The sequence below is a fragment of the Colletotrichum scovillei genome, assembly GCF_011075155.1.
Source record: "Colletotrichum scovillei strain TJNH1 chromosome Unknown Contig00004, whole genome shotgun sequence".
NCBI classification, from domain to species: domain Eukaryota; kingdom Fungi; phylum Ascomycota; class Sordariomycetes; order Glomerellales; family Glomerellaceae; genus Colletotrichum; species Colletotrichum scovillei.
Window position 1 is genome coordinate 1341732 of NW_023336262.1, and position 16331 is coordinate 1358062.

General features: G+C 54.4%; 5 protein-coding genes across 5 annotated transcripts; 2 read left to right on the forward strand and 3 right to left on the reverse strand.

Moving 5' to 3' along the window:
- Positions 1-798: 798 nt before the first annotated feature.
- On the reverse strand, positions 799-1173 carry HER10_EVM0002905 (COX17 protein; the record flags this gene model as incomplete). Its single annotated transcript, XM_035472598.1, has 3 exons — positions 799-939; positions 1032-1090; positions 1149-1173. 3 exons carry the CDS (start codon positions 1171-1173, stop codon positions 799-801), a joined length of 225 nt encoding a protein of 74 aa, XP_035334760.1.
- Positions 1174-1474: 301 nt separating this feature from the next.
- On the forward strand, positions 1475-3270 carry HER10_EVM0000767 (uncharacterized protein). Its single transcript, XM_035470535.1, has 4 exons — positions 1475-2053; positions 2104-2502; positions 2564-2831; positions 2891-3270. Exons 1-4 carry the CDS (start codon positions 1997-1999, stop codon positions 3178-3180), a joined length of 1014 nt encoding a protein of 337 aa, XP_035334603.1. The 5' UTR covers positions 1475-1996; the 3' UTR covers positions 3181-3270.
- Positions 3271-3624: 354 nt separating this feature from the next.
- On the forward strand, positions 3625-7013 carry HER10_EVM0000345 (MutS domain V; the record flags this gene model as incomplete). Its single annotated transcript, XM_035470130.1, has 1 exon — positions 3625-7013. The coding sequence occupies one exon, from the start codon at positions 3625-3627 to the stop codon at positions 7000-7002; it is 3378 nt and encodes a 1125-aa protein (XP_035334570.1). The 3' UTR covers positions 7003-7013.
- Positions 7014-7047: 34 nt separating this feature from the next.
- Positions 7048-9596, reverse strand: HER10_EVM0010867 (uncharacterized protein; the record flags this gene model as incomplete). Its single annotated transcript, XM_035480314.1, has 5 exons — positions 7048-7958; positions 8131-8192; positions 8247-8622; positions 8688-9101; positions 9150-9596. 5 exons carry the CDS (start codon positions 9594-9596, stop codon positions 7644-7646), a joined length of 1614 nt encoding a protein of 537 aa, XP_035335327.1. The 3' UTR covers positions 7048-7643.
- A 3333-nt stretch (positions 9597-12929) lies between these two features.
- HER10_EVM0003147 (prenyltransferase and squalene oxidase) lies at positions 12930-14446 on the reverse strand. Its single transcript, XM_035472832.1, has 2 exons — positions 13936-14446; positions 12930-13854 (listed from the first exon to the last, which is right to left on the reverse strand). Exons 1-2 carry the CDS (start codon positions 14306-14308, stop codon positions 13226-13228), a joined length of 1002 nt encoding a protein of 333 aa, XP_035334779.1. The 5' UTR covers positions 14309-14446; the 3' UTR covers positions 12930-13225.
- Between the last annotated feature and the right edge of the window lie 1885 nt (positions 14447-16331).

Genomic DNA, 16331 nt, shown 5'->3' on the forward strand with positions numbered 1-16331 from the left:
GCCTACCGCCGAGACGACTCGCCCCTAACCATCCCATCAAACGGGACTTTGACCTGACCTCACAAGCCTGTGAGGCGCCTGCCTCCGTTGGTGACAGGAATGGTCCTGGACCCCCCTATATGGGTTTGAGCCTTCACGTTCATGGAAACTTAAAGGCTCATGGAAGAAAGCGATGGCCTACCGGGTGCAGCGCCATTCATATCCATCCACGGCCCTCGCTACCTTGCCCTCCACGCCTCCCACCCCCTTTCGAACCTTGAGGGCGAGCACATTGACGGCGCAATTCTCACACGCCCAAAACCCACAGCCACTGCCATACTGCCATTTGTTCGCGGTACAAAGTTCAACTAAATGTCGGCTTCCCCTCCCCTCTAGTTGACTTGGCCCTGCCGAGTCTTCGCGACTTCGCCGGCATCCTACGTGCAAGATCAGCACAGCGGTCAAGGCGCCCCTTCTTGTGCAACAGCGAGAACAATCTGGATCGATCCTGTTTACTAGTAAGTTAACCATTTCTCTACGCAGTATCTCCATACTTCTCCTCCGCCATAATGCAACTATGCGAACACATTAGGACTGAGCAACCGAAGTGTGCAGCTCTTTTACCCAGGCCGGTCTGCGTTTCTATGCAGATGCTCCAGGGACCAGGATTGCAGGCAAACAAGGCTTAGAAGAGTCGAAATGATTTCTCTATTCCCCCAACGCCATATGAAGTATGCTCGGTTCGTTACTGTACACAAGAACTATCGTCGCATGGTTTCGCCCCACTATCCTTTTTTCTTCCCTTCCTCGTCGAAATGCCTATACAGTGAAGCCGAATCCCTTCATGCAAGCGCGGTACTGGTCGATCGTGGAGAGGCAGTCCTTGGACGGGTCGGCGGCGTTGGAGAAGAGCATGCACTCGTCGCGCTTGGCCTTCTCGTCCTTGCACACGCAGCAGGGCTACAATCGCGATGGCTCGTCAGCATTCAACGTTCGTCATGCTAAAATCGTCGAAGGGCTGTGTTCGGAGAGAAAGAAGGGCCTTTGCGCACCTTGGGCTTGGAAGCTTCCTGGCTGGCAGCCGGCGCAGCGGCCGGGGTGGCGATTGAGGCTGTGGGCGGAAAGTTTTAGCCATTGCGCTATACGGAATCATGGAAACTATTCCTTACGAAGAGCAGCAGCTTGGGATGCCATTTTGAGAGAGAAATGAGTGTCGGGCTGTCCGGTGGGTGGTTTGCGACAAAGATTTGGATGGGCGGAAAGGATGGCTATTGAAGTGGTCTCGGTCGAACCACTTTTTTTTTGGCTGACTGACCTCACCACAGCTGTCGCATTTGTCAGTCACTCTAATTTTCGGGAGACTTCGGCGCCATGGCCCAATCACGCCTTCAAAGAGTCACGTGTGTTGGTGGCCATCTCGCGCAACGTTTCAATTCACGAGATTTCTCATCTCAATCAAATGCGTCTCACGTCTCATAATCTCATACAGTTCCATGTACGGCGGCGCAGCCTACTTATTTCTCTCGAGATTTGAGAAGATGCATGCTGTGATTTCCAAAGAAACCAAAACGTCAGCGAATCCCGTCGGCGTGGTACCGTTTTGACGGGGGGCCGCTCCGCATTGCGGGGCTCCGGCCCCCTTCCGGAGAGTGGATCCATCAGACACCGGATCGTCACCAGACCAAGGGAGCTCTTGTGACGCTACCTACCGCTAGTGACTGCACCTACCTTAGTATGGGGGGTTGGAGTTTGTTCGTGTCGTTTGTCACTACGTTGACAGGCTAGGAAGGCAGCTGAAGCTGAATGATCTGCAAGTTGTCGGCATGAATTTACCCCGTTCTGACTTCCACCCAAAGATACATTTGTATGGCAGGCTGGGAAACTGTTGGGCTTCACTGAGGTTCCTCAACTTTGAACTGAACAAACATAAACCCAGTAGGTTGTCAACTAAAGAAACTTCACTAGAGTCTGGCGTTGTCAAAGAGTCATCTGGCACAGCCCACTAGAAGCCGCAGCAATGTTGTCCATTGAGGAAATTCTGGCTCTCGCTGAGCCCAACGCTGAGTTTACAGAGGTGCGCCACAACACGAGCTCATCGCATCAAAATGTTGACCGTTCTCGTAGCTTCAACAGAAAAGCCCAATCAGGGTCGGCGCATGGAACAAGAAAACAGACATCCATCAGATCCGAGGTATCATGGCCAAGGTCCTCGAGGCCAAAGTCGCTGCCAAACCTGACCCATCTACTCTTCCCTACGTAGAAGAAGACGTCCACATCACCATGAGAGATGGGGCATCCATTGCCGTTCGCATCCACAAGCCCAAAGTCGTCGCCGATGATGGCTGCCCTGTTCTTGTAGCGTTCCACGGTGGCGGGTTCGTCATTGGCGATCTGGAGGGCGTGGGACCCCTCTGCCAGCTCTTTACAACACTCGGTGGCATTGCGGTGAACGTGGACTATCGTTTGGCTCCAGAGCACCCCTTTCCTGTCCCCGTGCAGGATTGCTTCGATGCTGTGAAATGGGTAGACCTACCCCAGCTAGCAAGGCCTGGCTGTGCCGAGATATGAGACTAACATGGCGTAGACCGTCGATAACGCGAAAAACCTTGGAATCAACCTGTCGAAAGGCCTTCTCGTCGGCGGCGAGAGCGCAGGCGCCGACTTGGCGTTGGGTGTCGCCCGCCTTTGGATCGACGAGAAACAGACGCCAAAGCTGACGGGCATATTCTCGTCCATCTCCGGAGCTGTCACCGAAGACACCGCTCCCGAGACGTACCGAGATCGTTTCTTGAGTCTGAAGCAGAATGCTAGTGCCCCAGTCGTGACCGCAGACTCGATCGGGTTCATCAGAGGTAAGGATCATCACAAGACGACAGCAGCACTCCAGAGGCTCAGAGTAACACCGTGATAGACATGTACAAGCCGGACCCGAGAAGCCCGGTGGCGTACCCTGTCATCTCGCCGTACCTGACTGGCATCCCCAAAACGTACTTCCAGGCTTGTGGGCTGGATCCGGTGCGAGACTGCACGCTTATCATGGAGCAGGTTTGGAAGGATGCGGGAATACCAACCAAACTGGATGTCTATCCTGGTCTACCTCATGGGTTTTGGGCACTGTCTCCTCAAGCAGAGTTCAGCAAGAAACACCAAAGAGATCAAAAGGCTGGTCTGGAGTGGTTATTGCACAAGGACTCGGCATAGTTGACTTACACGGGCACCGACATGACTTAGCTCGTCACACTCCCCACCCCAAATTATAACCTTTTCATATATAACCGTAGTCTCTTATCGAGAAAGTTCCCATATCACCGCCAGTAAATTGATCACAATCCGTGCCAATAAAAGCTGGTGAAACAAAAACGCGTCGTTGAGAAAAAGAAAGTTTAAATGGTGATAGGGGCGCCATCCCTGGAAATGTAGTGGCTTTGACCCCTGTAAGCTCCAAACTCGAGTGGGGCCACCCCCTGCAACCTCTCAACGCGCTCTCGCCCGGCAGACGCGACGACCAAATGGAAGGAAATCTGGGGTGGTGGTCGCCTCCAATTGACATCACCAGCGACATTCGAACCTCCCGTCTACCATTTCGCATCATTCCCCAACAACCCAAAAGAGGCCGCCAGCTCCCACGAGCACCTCTGGTTCAACATGGCGCCCAAGTCAAAACCACCCGAAAAGAAGCAGCAGTCGCTCACAAACTTCTTCCAGCCAAAGACCGTCAATGGCCTAGCCGCCGCCTTCCAAAAGTCGCAGTCCGAAGCACGAACGAGCCCGCCCGAGTCGCCGGATTCCTCGCGCAAGCGCCCCCTGGAGGAGGACACGGATAGGGGCAACAATGGACCCGACAAGACCATCAAGAGAGCAAAGGGTGAAAAGGGGGACAAGGCCAATGCTGCGGATCAGGGCAAGAGCTCCTTCTTCACTCCAGGAGCCAAGCCGGCCGCCGAGTCTGAGCCCAAATCCAAGGCATCTGCAGCTTCCTCTAGGGCGGGACGGTTTGCCTACAGTCAGGCTCTAGACGTGAACGAGGAGGAGGACGAAGAGGACCAAGACCCGTCCACGAAGCAGCGCAAGGAGGAGCTACACAAGAAGTTTGTCAAGAAGCTGGGCCATCCGGACAGCATGCTATGGCGGCGCCGAAGGCAAGATGACAACGAAGCCGCCGATGAGGAGGAGGGCGAAGGAGAAGAAGACGAGGACGAAGCTCCGCCGCCGCCCAAGGCAAAGAAGGGCGGTGCGAGAGCGAATAAGAAGCTCACTCCCATGGAGATCCAGTTCCTTGACATCAAGCGGAAACATTTGGATACAGTCCTCATCGTAGAGGTGGGCTACAAGTTCCGGTTCTTTGGTGAAGATGCCCGCATTGCTGCCAAGGAGCTCAGCATCGTGTGCATACCTGGCAAATTCCGCTACGACGAGCACCCTTCTGAAGCACATCTGGAAAAGTTCGCCTCTGCGAGTATCCCGGTACATCGTCTGCCGGTTCACGCCAAGCGCCTCGTTGCTGCTGGCCACAAGGTCGGCGTGGTCCGTCAGATTGAGACAGCCGCATTGAAGAAGGCCGGCGACAACCGCAATGCCCCGTTTGTCCGAAAGTTGACCAACGTCTACACAAAGGGCACATACATTGACGAGAATGGCGAACTTGAAACGGGTGGTGATGGTGGCGCTCCTTCGGGTGGTTATCTGCTCTGCATCACCGAGACTCCCACCAAGGGGCAAGGCACCGACGAGAAGGTTGACGTTGGCATAGTAGCCGTACAGCCAACTACGGGCGACATTATCTACGATACATTCGAGGACGGCTTTATGCGCAGTGAAATCGAGACCCGACTGCTGCATATCTCGCCGTGCGAATTCGTCATCGTCGGCGACCTTACAAAGGGGTCGGACAAGCTCATCCAGCACCTCTCGGGGAGCAGCACAAACGTCTTCGGTGATCGCAGCCGCGTCGAGCGTGTCCCTCGAACAAAAACCATGGCCACCGAGGCCTACTCCCACGTCACGCAGTTCTACGCCGACAAGCTACAGCAGACCCCCGATGCCGACGCCTCGGCTCTCTTGGAGCGCATCCTCCACCTCCCTGAGCCCGTCACCATCTGCCTCTCTGCCATGATCAGCCACCTCAAGGAATACGGCCTCGAGCACGTGTTTGACCTCACAAAGAACTTCACCAGCTTCTCCGCGCGCCAGCACATGCTCCTGAACGGAACAACCCTCGAGGCCCTTGAGGTATACCGCAACGCTACCGACCACTTGGAGCGCGGTTCCCTCTTCTGGGCTCTGGACAAGACAACCACCCGCTTCGGCCAGCGCCTCCTGCGCAAATGGGTCGGCCGGCCCCTGCTCGACGTTGCCCGCCTCGAGGAACGCGTCGCCGCCGTCCAAGAACTCGTTGACGAGCAATCATCCGCAAAGGTTGACCGTCTAGAGACCCTTCTCGCCGGCACGAAGACAGACCTCGAGCGCAGCCTCATCCGTATCTACTACGGCAAATGCACCCGCCCTGAACTCTTATCCGTCCTCCAGACCCTCCAACGCATCGCCATGCAATATCCAACCGTCAAATCCGCCGAGGCAACAGGCTTCACCTCCCCCCTCATTGCCTCGGCCGTCCTCTCCCTCCCCCAGATCCTCGACCTCGTCGTCTCCCACCTCGACAAGATCAACCCCGAGGCCGCCCGTAAAGACGACAAGTACAACTTCTTCCGCGAATCAGAACAGACGGAAGACATTGAAGACCACAAAATGGGCATCGTCTCGGTCGAGCAATCCCTCGATGAGCACCGCGCCGACGCCGCCGCCTCCCTCAAGCGCAAGAAACCTGTCGACTACGTCACCGTCTCGGGCATCGAGTTCCTCATCGAGGTGCCTAACACGGACCTCAAATCCGTGCCGGCCTCGTGGATCAAAATCTCGGGCACAAAGAAGCTCTCCCGCTTCCACACCCCCGCCGTCGTCCGCCTCATCGCCGAGCGCGACCAGCACCGCGAAGCCCTCGCCGCCGCCTGCGACGCCGCCTTCTCCGCCCTCCTCCGCACAATAGCAGACGCCTACCAACCCCTCCGCGACGCCGTCTCCTCCCTCGCGACCCTCGACTGCCTCCTCTCCCTCTCCCGCGTCGCCGCCCTCCCGGGCTACAGCAAACCAACCTTCCTACCCTCCACCACGAACAAACCCACAATCTCCATCGCCCAAGGCCGCCACCCCATCGCAGAACACACCCTCTCAGACCCTTACATCCCCTTCACCACAACCCTCGCCTCCCCCTCCCCGCTAGCCCACCTCATCACGGGCCCCAACATGGGCGGCAAATCCTCCTTCGTCCGCGCCGTCGCCCTCCTCGTCCTCCTCGCCCAGATAGGCTCCTTCGTCCCTGCCGACGCTCTATCACTAACCCTCACCGACGCAATCCACGTCCGCATGGGCGCCCGCGACAACCTCGCCGCCGGCGAATCGACCTTCATGGTCGAGGTCTCGGAGACGGCGCGCATCCTACGCGCCGCCACCCCGCGCTCCCTCGTCATCCTCGACGAGCTGGGCAGAGGCACCTCCACCCACGACGGCGCCGCCATCGCCCACGCCGTCCTCGACCACGTCGTCCGCGAGAACAGGTGTCTCACCCTCTTCATCACGCACTACCAGAATCTCGCCCGCCTGGCCGAGGGCATCGGCGAAGGCCTCGTCAAGAATGTCCACATGCGCTTCACCGCCACCCGCAGAGCCGGGGCCGGGGCGGAAGAAGGCGACGTCGATGCGGATGATGACGAGGCGGGTGCTGATGAAGAGATTACGTTCCTGTACGAAGTTGGAGAGGGTGTTGCGCACAGGTCGTATGGACTAAACGTGGCTCGTCTGGCTCGCATACCCCGCAAGGTAATTGATGTAGCCTCGCAGAGGTCGCGCGAGATGGAGCAGGATGTAAAGGTCCGAAGGTTAAGGGGCACCGCTCGTCTTCTCACCGAAGTGCTTGAGACGAACTCCGACCAGCTTGATCATTTGATCTCAAACATTGAGCAATTGTAAGCAAATATATCACGGATAATCAAAAGTAAACATCTGTACTATGAATCCTTGTGTTATTTCTCGAAAGTGCGTCTGGTGTGACTAGTTGACGCGGTATGACTGCGAAAGACCGAAAACTGCGTTATCTATAGCCTCCTTTGCCTCCCGAAACAAAAAAAGGCCGATGGGTAAAGTCCTAGAAACCTGGCGGGGCTCTTTGCAGTGCCACCGCTTATGAATGTTCCACCGCATTCCCCATGAGTTCTTGCTTGCAAGTATCAAGCAAGCCTAGCAGCATGTGTCCTATTCTCGCCCTCTTAACTACCCTGTGTTCCATCCCGACGCCATTTAGCGAGGATCCGCAAGCGAGTTAGTCGTTTCCAGAGGAAAGCTCACCCCGCGTCACCCCGAGCTGAAAAGTGGTCTGGTTATGTAAAGGAACGCAGGAGAAGGTTGCGTATCTACTCGAACAACTGTGGGGTATCAGCACTGCCCAATTCCGCCTTCGCCAGAAAGTCAGACTTACTTGAAAAGAAAGAAACCGAAGAACGAAACCCAGATAAAGAGTCTGTTAAAACCCCAGATCCGCATACCCAACCTCCCCGCCGTGGTGGCTTGTATTGAACCCAGGTCACCAACGGGAACGTTGTCGAGTTGCGCAACTAGGCCCCATGTCCATTCTGGTACACGCCCGAGCCCTGAGCGTGGTCATGGTGGCCGTTGCCGAACGTGTTCATCATGGGCATCTGCTGAGAGAACATCATCTGCTGATGATTGTGATTGGCATTGATGGGGTTGAATCCATGGTGGCCGGCGCGCAACATTGGGTTACCCCAGACCGGGTTGAGGTGGTACATGTCAGGCATCGCGTATCCGTTGAAGATGTTGGGGTCCATGTTGATGGCAGTGGTCATTCCAGCCTGATTCAAGTGAGTGTTGTTGACACCATAGAAGTCAAGGCTGGTCATCTTGTGTTCCTGTACACCATTGTTATTTTCCTTTCCTGTGAACGTTCGACGTGAAAGCTGCTTTGCAGCCGGAGTAGGAGAGGCCATGCTCAGATTCGAGTTCGCGTTCATCGACCGGAGGGGTATACGATTGCGGACGTCGAATCTGCGCACATAGGGGTTAATACACAACATTACTGACATGATGAGGGTTTTCGGGGATGGACCTAGGCTCATCCTTCATCGCAGTCGAAGCCTTGGTGCCTATAATCTAAGTTAGTGGGTGGGCAGGAAGACGAATGTAGTACAGAGACTTACCGGCAGCGCTGCCACCTCGGAACACGTCGGAGACGCGATCAGTAACGGTGAAGAATCGGTTGTCAGGACCCCGGTCGGGACCTTCCTTGTGAGATTCATCAAGCTCGACCATGGCGTAGCCGAGAGTATCGCTGTCACCATCGGCGGTGCTAGCGATGTCGCTCGTGACATCGAACTTCTCCGAGAGGGACTCGCTGTCGAGCTCCGAAACTTCTTCCTGCTTGTAGAGACCATTCTGGAGCTGCATAGCCAAAGCAGAAGATGCACGGTGAGCGGCTTCGTCAGCGAGCTCCTCCTTGACAACAACTCCCAAGGCATTGCCGTCCTCCTCTGCGGCATCGCTACGTCTCTGACGACGTCTAGACTTCTTGATGACCTGTTTGAGCGATTGGAATGATTAGTAACATGCTGCTCTGTCTTGTGGCGTATGCTTTGACTAACCGGGCTTCCCTCAACGGAAGGGGCATCATAGACATCACGAGCTCTCTCGAACTCCAAGTCCAGATTGGCCACGATCTCCAAGGTGGTGATCGCCTGAGACGAAAGCTCCATCTTGCGAAGGACAGAGGCGTCCTTGCGCTGGTTGCGCTGCTTCTTCTGATCAGGGGTGGCGGCATCAAAGATGCCCATGCCCGGCCAGACGGTTCCCTTGAGTCGAGCAGACTCCAAGTCATCGGGGGCCCACTCAATGGCATCATCGACTCCTGTCGATGCCGAGGCCAGATCATCGTTGTCACCGTAGTATGTGATGGCCTGCTGCTGGCCAAGAAGTCGACCGGTGGGAGGAGGCGTGAACATGGAGTCATCAGCCTCACGCTTGACAAGGGTCGAACGAGCCTTCTTTCTCTTGAGAGTCTGTGACAGTCAGTATATGAAAAGCTTTTTGCTCGACACGGTGCCCACCTGAGAAGTTCCCTGTCCAAGTCGCGAGAAACCTCTCGCCTTTTCATCCTTGGCCTTGAGGCGCTCTGCAAGCATACGCTCGATACCATAGTCCATGTACCACTTGTCGTAGGTGGCAACTTTGTCCGCGGCGGCGGGATCCTGAGTGGCGCGGATTCTCACATCGTTTTGAGTCTGAAGGTGGCCCTTGGAACTGAGGTGGGTCAGAAGATGGGAGAGGTCGGAGAAGCGCGGGGTGTTCGTGCAGACAAGGCAGACGAGGGGAATTCCAGGACTGCTCGAGGGCTTGGGGTCGTCGAGCGGATTCTTGGAGCCAGGGGCTTTGCCGCTGGCCTTGACAGTAGACGACTTCTCGATCTTGATAGGCTTGAGCTGCTTGTTTCTGGATCCTTTGAGGATCTTGACGGGCATGACATCGTCGGCCTCGTGGGCTGCGACGGCAGCCATGTTCTGTCCAGAGTCAGCATTTGTAGCCCCTATTTAATTCAGGAAGCCAGTTGTTACTGACTAGCCGTCTTTCCATGGTCTTAACAGAGCGAGTGGGATGGAAGACAGGCTTGTCTGCTCGTAGTAACCAAAACACAAAACGAGGGGAGGAAGAGAGCGACAGATATTTCGAATATCAGCAGACAGAGAAAGGGCAGCACCTAGCAACGAAAGCCAAGGAGTGAAGTCGAAATGCTCAGTGCAAATGGGAGGTGTCAGTGGAAGCAAAGGGTGGCTGGGATGGGAGGAGGAATTTCGATGATTGGGAACATCCGACGAAAGAACGGATGTATCGACAACGACTGTTGTGCCATCCCAGGGGGTGGTTATAGACTTCAGATAGGAGAAGGTATGTACTCACGGCTTGAGCAGCAAGAGCCGCCTGACGTCTAGGAGCCATTCCGGAAAGACGGGAAGAATGATGTTATCCATAGTAACAACAAGCCTGCCGTCCCAAAATGAACGGAGAAGGTACGCTGGTATGAGATCGAAATCTGGCAGGAGGCTGTTCTTGAGGTTTGGGTACTCTTTCCTGCAAATGAATTGTCAGTGACTGAAATTTTGGGAATGATGGAAGCTGTGATATCGGCTCTTTCTCAATGGCTGGAAACCCTGATGAAGGAGCAGAGGCAAGTCCCGGTCTTGTCACCTGACGTAAAGGGGCAATGTCACTTTGAGGAAGGCATCGGCAATGCGGATCCTCAAGCCTCCGGTATGAACGTGTCGTCGCCGACCATCTGCCCATTGGCCCGGGAGAATGACGGCAATTTGATCATGAAATTGCCGTGCGATTGGTGACCCCGACCGTGTCGCAACGGACAAGCCTCACTCGCTGGATGAAAGTGAAAGACTTACCAAAGTACCACCAATTGAGCTCAAGTTGAGAGATCACCTGTTGATTCTGACGACCACGGGAAAGAGACGGGTTATCGTGTGTTTTTGGGTTCTCTGAAATTGACTTCGTTAGTAAGGACTTCTCTCCAAGAACTCGTGGTTTTTCAGGCAATGGCTCACCGTGTGTTCTGAATACTAGCAAAAGACTCTCTGTAGTCGCGTATGTTGCTGAATTGCTGCGCTGATTGATAGATCGTATCACCAATCCAAGGAACTAGATTGCTTCTGTATGGACAAGTAAGTAAGAGTGGACCAAGACTGTCGATGTGTTTGTAGAGGAAAGGAGGAAGAGTTTGAGTCCAGAGAAGAGAAAAGAGAAGAGAAGAGCAGAGAATAGAGCGGGTACAAGAAGCCCAGGGCTGTTGCCCTTCCTCAGCTGTAGGACCAAGAGGGCGGGAGCAGAGACTGGCTCTCGCCATTCCTGGTTGAACAGAACTGGCGGGAGCAGAGAATAGGTAGCTCTCGCCATCATATGTTGACAGGAAAGGCGAGAGCAGAGTGTAGCTCCCGCCGTCTCAAGTCCAAGGAGAACGGAAGAATCAGATCCTAGCTCTCGCCGTCCCAAGTCGGACAAGACTGGCGGGATCAGAAGCTAGTTCTAACCGTCTCATATCAAGCGAGATTAGAGACTAGCTCTCGTCGTCTAAACTTGAACAAGGCGGCGGGATCAAAGACTGGCACTTGCCGTCTCAACTTGAACAAGACTGACGGAATCAGAGAATGGCTCTCGTCGTCTGACCTTGAACGAGACTAGCACTCGCCGTCTCAACTTGAACGATACTAGCAATATCAAAGACCAGCTCTCGCCATCCTGGGTTGAACAGGACTGGTGGGAGTGTCTTGAATCAAGCATAGCTCCTGAAGCAGGAGCAGAGACGAGCACTCGCTGTCTCTGCATTGAAGAAAAGGGGCCAGATTTGGAGCACACTTGAAGGTGGCTCTCGCCTCTTGAACTTGACAGAATATGAAGAAAAGAAAATAAGGGAATGTGATTCAAGCACCTGCGCTTGCAAATGTGCCTGAACGTGCCACTCAGAATGAACAGCCTCATATAGATCGTGAAGAATCTTGTGATGCTCGAGTGTTGAGACGGAAATGGCATAGGAAGACGAGGAACAGAACAGAAAACTTGCGGTGAGATCCTTTTTCGGACGGGGCATCTGAGGAATAAATGGTTGGGACGGTAAAAGCGGTGCGATGAAGGCGGTTGCTCGATGAAAAGTAGACCGTGACAAGAATGACATTTGATAGTGATGTTCACCAGGAAGAACAATAGCAGTGAGATCAAGGCTAAGGACAATAATTTGCAGCAGAAGGAGACAAAAGAGAGGGACCAAGTTGAGAATGAGTGGCGTGAAGCAAAAACAAAGACAGGAACGCGAAAAATGAAGCCAAAGAAGGTGTTCGATAACGATTTTGACGTAAACATAAACAACACCACGTACCTAGTTCCCGAATTTCCTGAGAAATGGGTGTGGAAGCGGAATCTTGTAGTCCAAGTGCTTCTTGTCAATGCGAATCTGCGAATTGCTGAAATTCTCCTGATGGATAGCGGGAGGAGGATGAGGACGTTGATCCAGAAGCAATGCTTGGAACTGGGATTTTGAGACGGGCGAAGGCGATCTGATGGTGGTCGTACAGACGAATTTGGGACGGGAAGAAAAATACAGATGCGACGGTGTCGTACAAAGGGTGTATTTCGAAAGAAGTGGAAGTGTTGGGACAGTGTTGTAATCGAAAGCAGAGAAGACCCTGGACAGGCGACCGAATAAGACGATCAAAGTCCAAGAGAGTGGTGTGGTTGTTGGTGAAATCCCCAAGAGGCTGAAGATATCGAGACCTCCGACTGTGTGAAGGAAGAAGATGGGTTTGTTGTGATGGAAGCGGAGGGCGAAGTGTGAGAGACGAGAGAAAGGCCGACAGACGCGTGTGGTGGGGCCGATCGGTGAGCGGGTGGGTGGTCTTCCGGAGTGGAGGGCATCACCACGAAGCTAAGCCTACACCGACCGCGGTGCACGTGACTGGGTGGTCTGATGCCGAAATAGGATATGGGATGAGGGTCGGGCGGTGTGAGAAGTCTTGATACCTTACAAGGCTTCAAAATGAGGGTTCAGTGGGCGAGCCAGTGAAGCGAGCCGGGTACCAGTTCGAATTTCGTGCGAGTGTTGTTCTGGACGAAACGAGGCCATAGTCTTAAGCGCCATGAGACCAGTATCAATTACGTATGTCTGGCGCATGTTTGGCAAGGATGGAATAATACTTGCAGCAGAGGTTTGACTAGGCCTTTGGCTGGACTAAGGTGCAGCAGTATGGAGTTTGAATTCAGAGGGACAGGAATCTATAGATTGACTTACCTTCCAGCTTTAAGAATAGATCCGCGCAGCGGTAACTGAACTGCATCTATGGTGTTGCCGTATGAAGGCTGATGATGGATTACTTTATGTATCATTAACTTGTTTCTCATGGGTATCTGAAGCCTTCAAAATGCCTCAGAGGCTAGCTCACAGTAAGTCGTGAACGAGACCATGCAGACTATGAAGAAGCCGACGCTATTGCTTCCTTCTCGCCGCGTATCCCCATAACTCTGTTATCGTAACAGGCCACAAGTCTGCAGACGTGTATATCAAACCACGCGTCTACCGTCAAGAACAGGCCATCACCCCTCCGCTGACCCTCTCCGTATCCCTCTCAACAGCTCACGACGACTTCCTACCCAGCACCCGATCAATAGTCGGCTTCGGCATACAATACACCGGATCAACCTCCACCGTCCCCGGATACCCCAACAAACTCAACCCCGTCATACCAAAGCACGTATGCCACACATCAACCGTATTCCCCGGCCGATCCGAAATGCCCCCCAACTCCTGATCCTGGCACTTCAGTATAAACGCAACAAGCTTGCCCCGATCAATCCAGTGCGTCCGCCCGATAATCTCGAGACTACTCAGCACCCACCAGCTATAACACACATCCTCGTCCTTCTCCGGCCTACCATTCAACCCGCCCCCCGCAACCTGCCGCTCGCTGAGCCACCGGCCCAGCTTATCCGTCTCCACGAGGTCCAGACGCCCGGCGATGGCGAGCGCCGCCACGCACGTGAAGATTTGGCCCGAGTGCGACTCATCGCCCGGGCTGACGCCGTACCCGCCGTCAAAGTTTGTGCACGCTACAATGTGCGCGACGGCCTTGTCGACGTCCACGAGGGAGAGCAGGCCCAGGAGGGAGAGGGCGTTGAAGGCGCCGTACAAGAAGCGCGTGTCCTCCTCGCCCCATTCGTCTCCGGCGAAAGTACCGCTTTCACGGTTCTGGAGATCCGCAATGACTTGAAGATGACAGTTAACCCACTGCTCTCAAACCTGTGAAATAACGATAGAGGAATGAATGTGTGATTTGTACAACTTACACTCGCCGACTTGCGCCTTCCCTCCACCCTTACCCCTCGCCTCCAACTCATCCAGCGCATCAATCATGACCAGAATCTGCACAGCACTAACAGTGTACAACATATGCGCGTCGTGGCCCGGCGCGGCCCCGAACCCCCCGCTCTCTTGCTGACACGAGAGCACGAAATCAATCGTCTCGTCCCGCGGGAGCGCCTCCGGGTGGCCGAGCAGGTGCAGCGCGACCAGGCCCCAGTAGAGGCCGTTGAGGCGCAGGTGCTCCGTCAGCCAGTAGTCGTACTCGTCTTTGCGGGTGTCCAGACTCTGGACGTATTTGACGTGCGCCGCCGTCGCCAGCTTGAGCTCGTCTGGCAGGTTCTCGAACTGCGCCGCCATGACGCCACCCTTTTTCTCTTTTTGATTTTCCCCCCTTTCGTGTGATTTGATCTGGACGTTCGTATCTGAGGCGAAATCGGAAAAGATTTTATGAAGAATCGAACCCGAACCAAACTTTCTCAATAATACCTATAATACCTAGGCAGGCGTGGGAGGATGGATGAAGTGAGGTTGTTCGCTTAGGTAATGGTGGTGCAGGGCCGGTACGCAGGGTTCCGCCGACTGCCGGGCCGTGAAGTCCATCTAGTGTGGGGTGGCTTCGCCGCCCTCACCGAGGTGTGTAACCCACCCCATGCTAAACGGATCCGAAGGTGACGTCCGTGACGTCTTAATTGTCCACCAACTTCTGGTCGTCTTTTACCTTACCTTACCTGGCAATAGTCTCGCTCACTCTATGCAGTGATGCACCATGACTTTATCTACCTTAGTTACTGTACTTGAAAGGTAGCCAGCTGAATTGCTAATCGGGGGTCAACCGGGAGTTGGGTTCAAGGAACTCAACAATTGACCGAGAGACAGACCTGAGAACCAAGCTCATCTTCGATCTGGCAACATTAGACAGGACCAGGCCGGATTCCTGGCACCATACTACATGTCCATCATGCAGACTTGCAGTCCCCAAAGACCGCAGCCAGGTCGGATTATTTTTCATGATCCCATCATCTTCCCGAATCCATTCATGGCAGCTCATCTAACCGGAGCGGTGGGTAACAAGTAACTACCTCCGCCAAAATGAGGAGGATGATGCTTGGTACGGCTATTGATAGTGGCTGGAACCCCGTCTCGCAGAAACCTGCCGTCCAATAAATGTTGAATCTTGTATTTGTCCTGGATAGGTAACGAGATGGCGGAGGAGTACTTTAGGTTTTGGGATCGACGACAAGGAAGGCTTAAGAGACGCCCTTCTTTTCCCGATCTCATTGTGGACGGGCGAGGATTACGCAAGACCCGTCATCAAAAGATCGCAAGTCCAGACGGGGTCACCAGAGCCGCCCTGGGTGGCACTGTACACTGTAGAAGAAGTTAGGACTGGGCAGTGAGAAGGAGATGGTGCAGGCTTGATCCTGCGAATAACCTCACACCCGCCGGGCGAACTATGACATATCGGGCACCCTCCCATTCGAGATGGCGTGGGCCAGAGCCAGCTCGCCCGAGGAAGGAAGCAGCGTTGTTGGGCGCGAATCTGCGCACCCAGACTCTAAGAACGGGTCCTCGCGGGCATAACACAGTATCCGCACGAGATACGTGCCACTTCCATATTGACAGCTGGAGCCATCATCCAGGCTTGTGCTAGGCCAGGAGCAACGGAAGGCGAAGCCACGCTGCCACGCTGCCATGTGCGCGTACCAACCCTCTTTTCTGGGTCTTTCTCGTACGGACACCGTTCGGGGCGTTGTTGACATTTACACATCGTGCCCACACCTGCGGGGCTTTTCCCAGCGTTTGTCGAAGAAACACTACCGAGTTTCAGAGTGATCGGTTGTGTGCCTGAACTAAGCTCCTTTCGGACCACGGTGGTGTACATTGGCACTCAGGCCTGTGTGAACCTTGACGCCGTTGTCAGAGACAAGGTACTTTCGTAGGCCCTGAACGTAGAGTGCTGTGTTCTTTTAATGGTAAGGCTCTGAGAGACTTCGTTCATATCCTATCACTCATATTGCTAGAGCTGGTGTACAGAGTACGGAAGTAATGGCTGTAAAGCTGCTTTGCGACAAGGCACAAGCTAGCTGTATCCTCGAGTAGGCTTGAACCTGTCAACTCATAACCGAGAGAGATCGCCGCGGCAAGTGGGTAACCCATCGTTGGTATTTAGCTACCGAACCCGCTATCCGTTCGCGAGGCACTTGACCGTTGACAACAAGCTGTGGGCTTGGAGTTGATCGTAGTGCTGCGGAAGTTCCCAACTAGAGCGCAAAACACCTCAGGTAAGTGAATATGCGAGTACCTAGTATCGAACATAAGTCATCTCAACCCGTCTTCCGTTGTTGATGCCGAGGCTACTTCTCCACGAGAAGCCATACCA

Bases quoted from the DNA above. Each gene is read 5' to 3' on its own strand.
- HER10_EVM0000767 (XM_035470535.1), top strand. From the start codon at position 1,997: ATGTTGTCCATTGAGGAAATTCTGGCTCTCGCTGAGCCCAACGCTGAG. The intron at 2,503-2,563 runs GTAGACCTACCC...AACATGGCGTAG, and splicing joins GCTTCGATGCTGTGAAATGG to ACCGTCGATAACGCGAAAAA. The intron at 2,832-2,890 runs GTAAGGATCATC...ACACCGTGATAG, and splicing joins CTCGATCGGGTTCATCAGAG to ACATGTACAAGCCGGACCCG.
- HER10_EVM0003147 (XM_035472832.1), bottom strand. From the start codon at position 14,308: ATGGCGGCGCAGTTCGAGAACCTGCCAGACGAGCTCAAGCTGGCGACG. The intron at 13,855-13,935 runs GTAAGTTGTACA...GTCATCTTCAAG, and splicing joins GAAGGCGCAAGTCGGCGAGT to TCATTGCGGATCTCCAGAAC.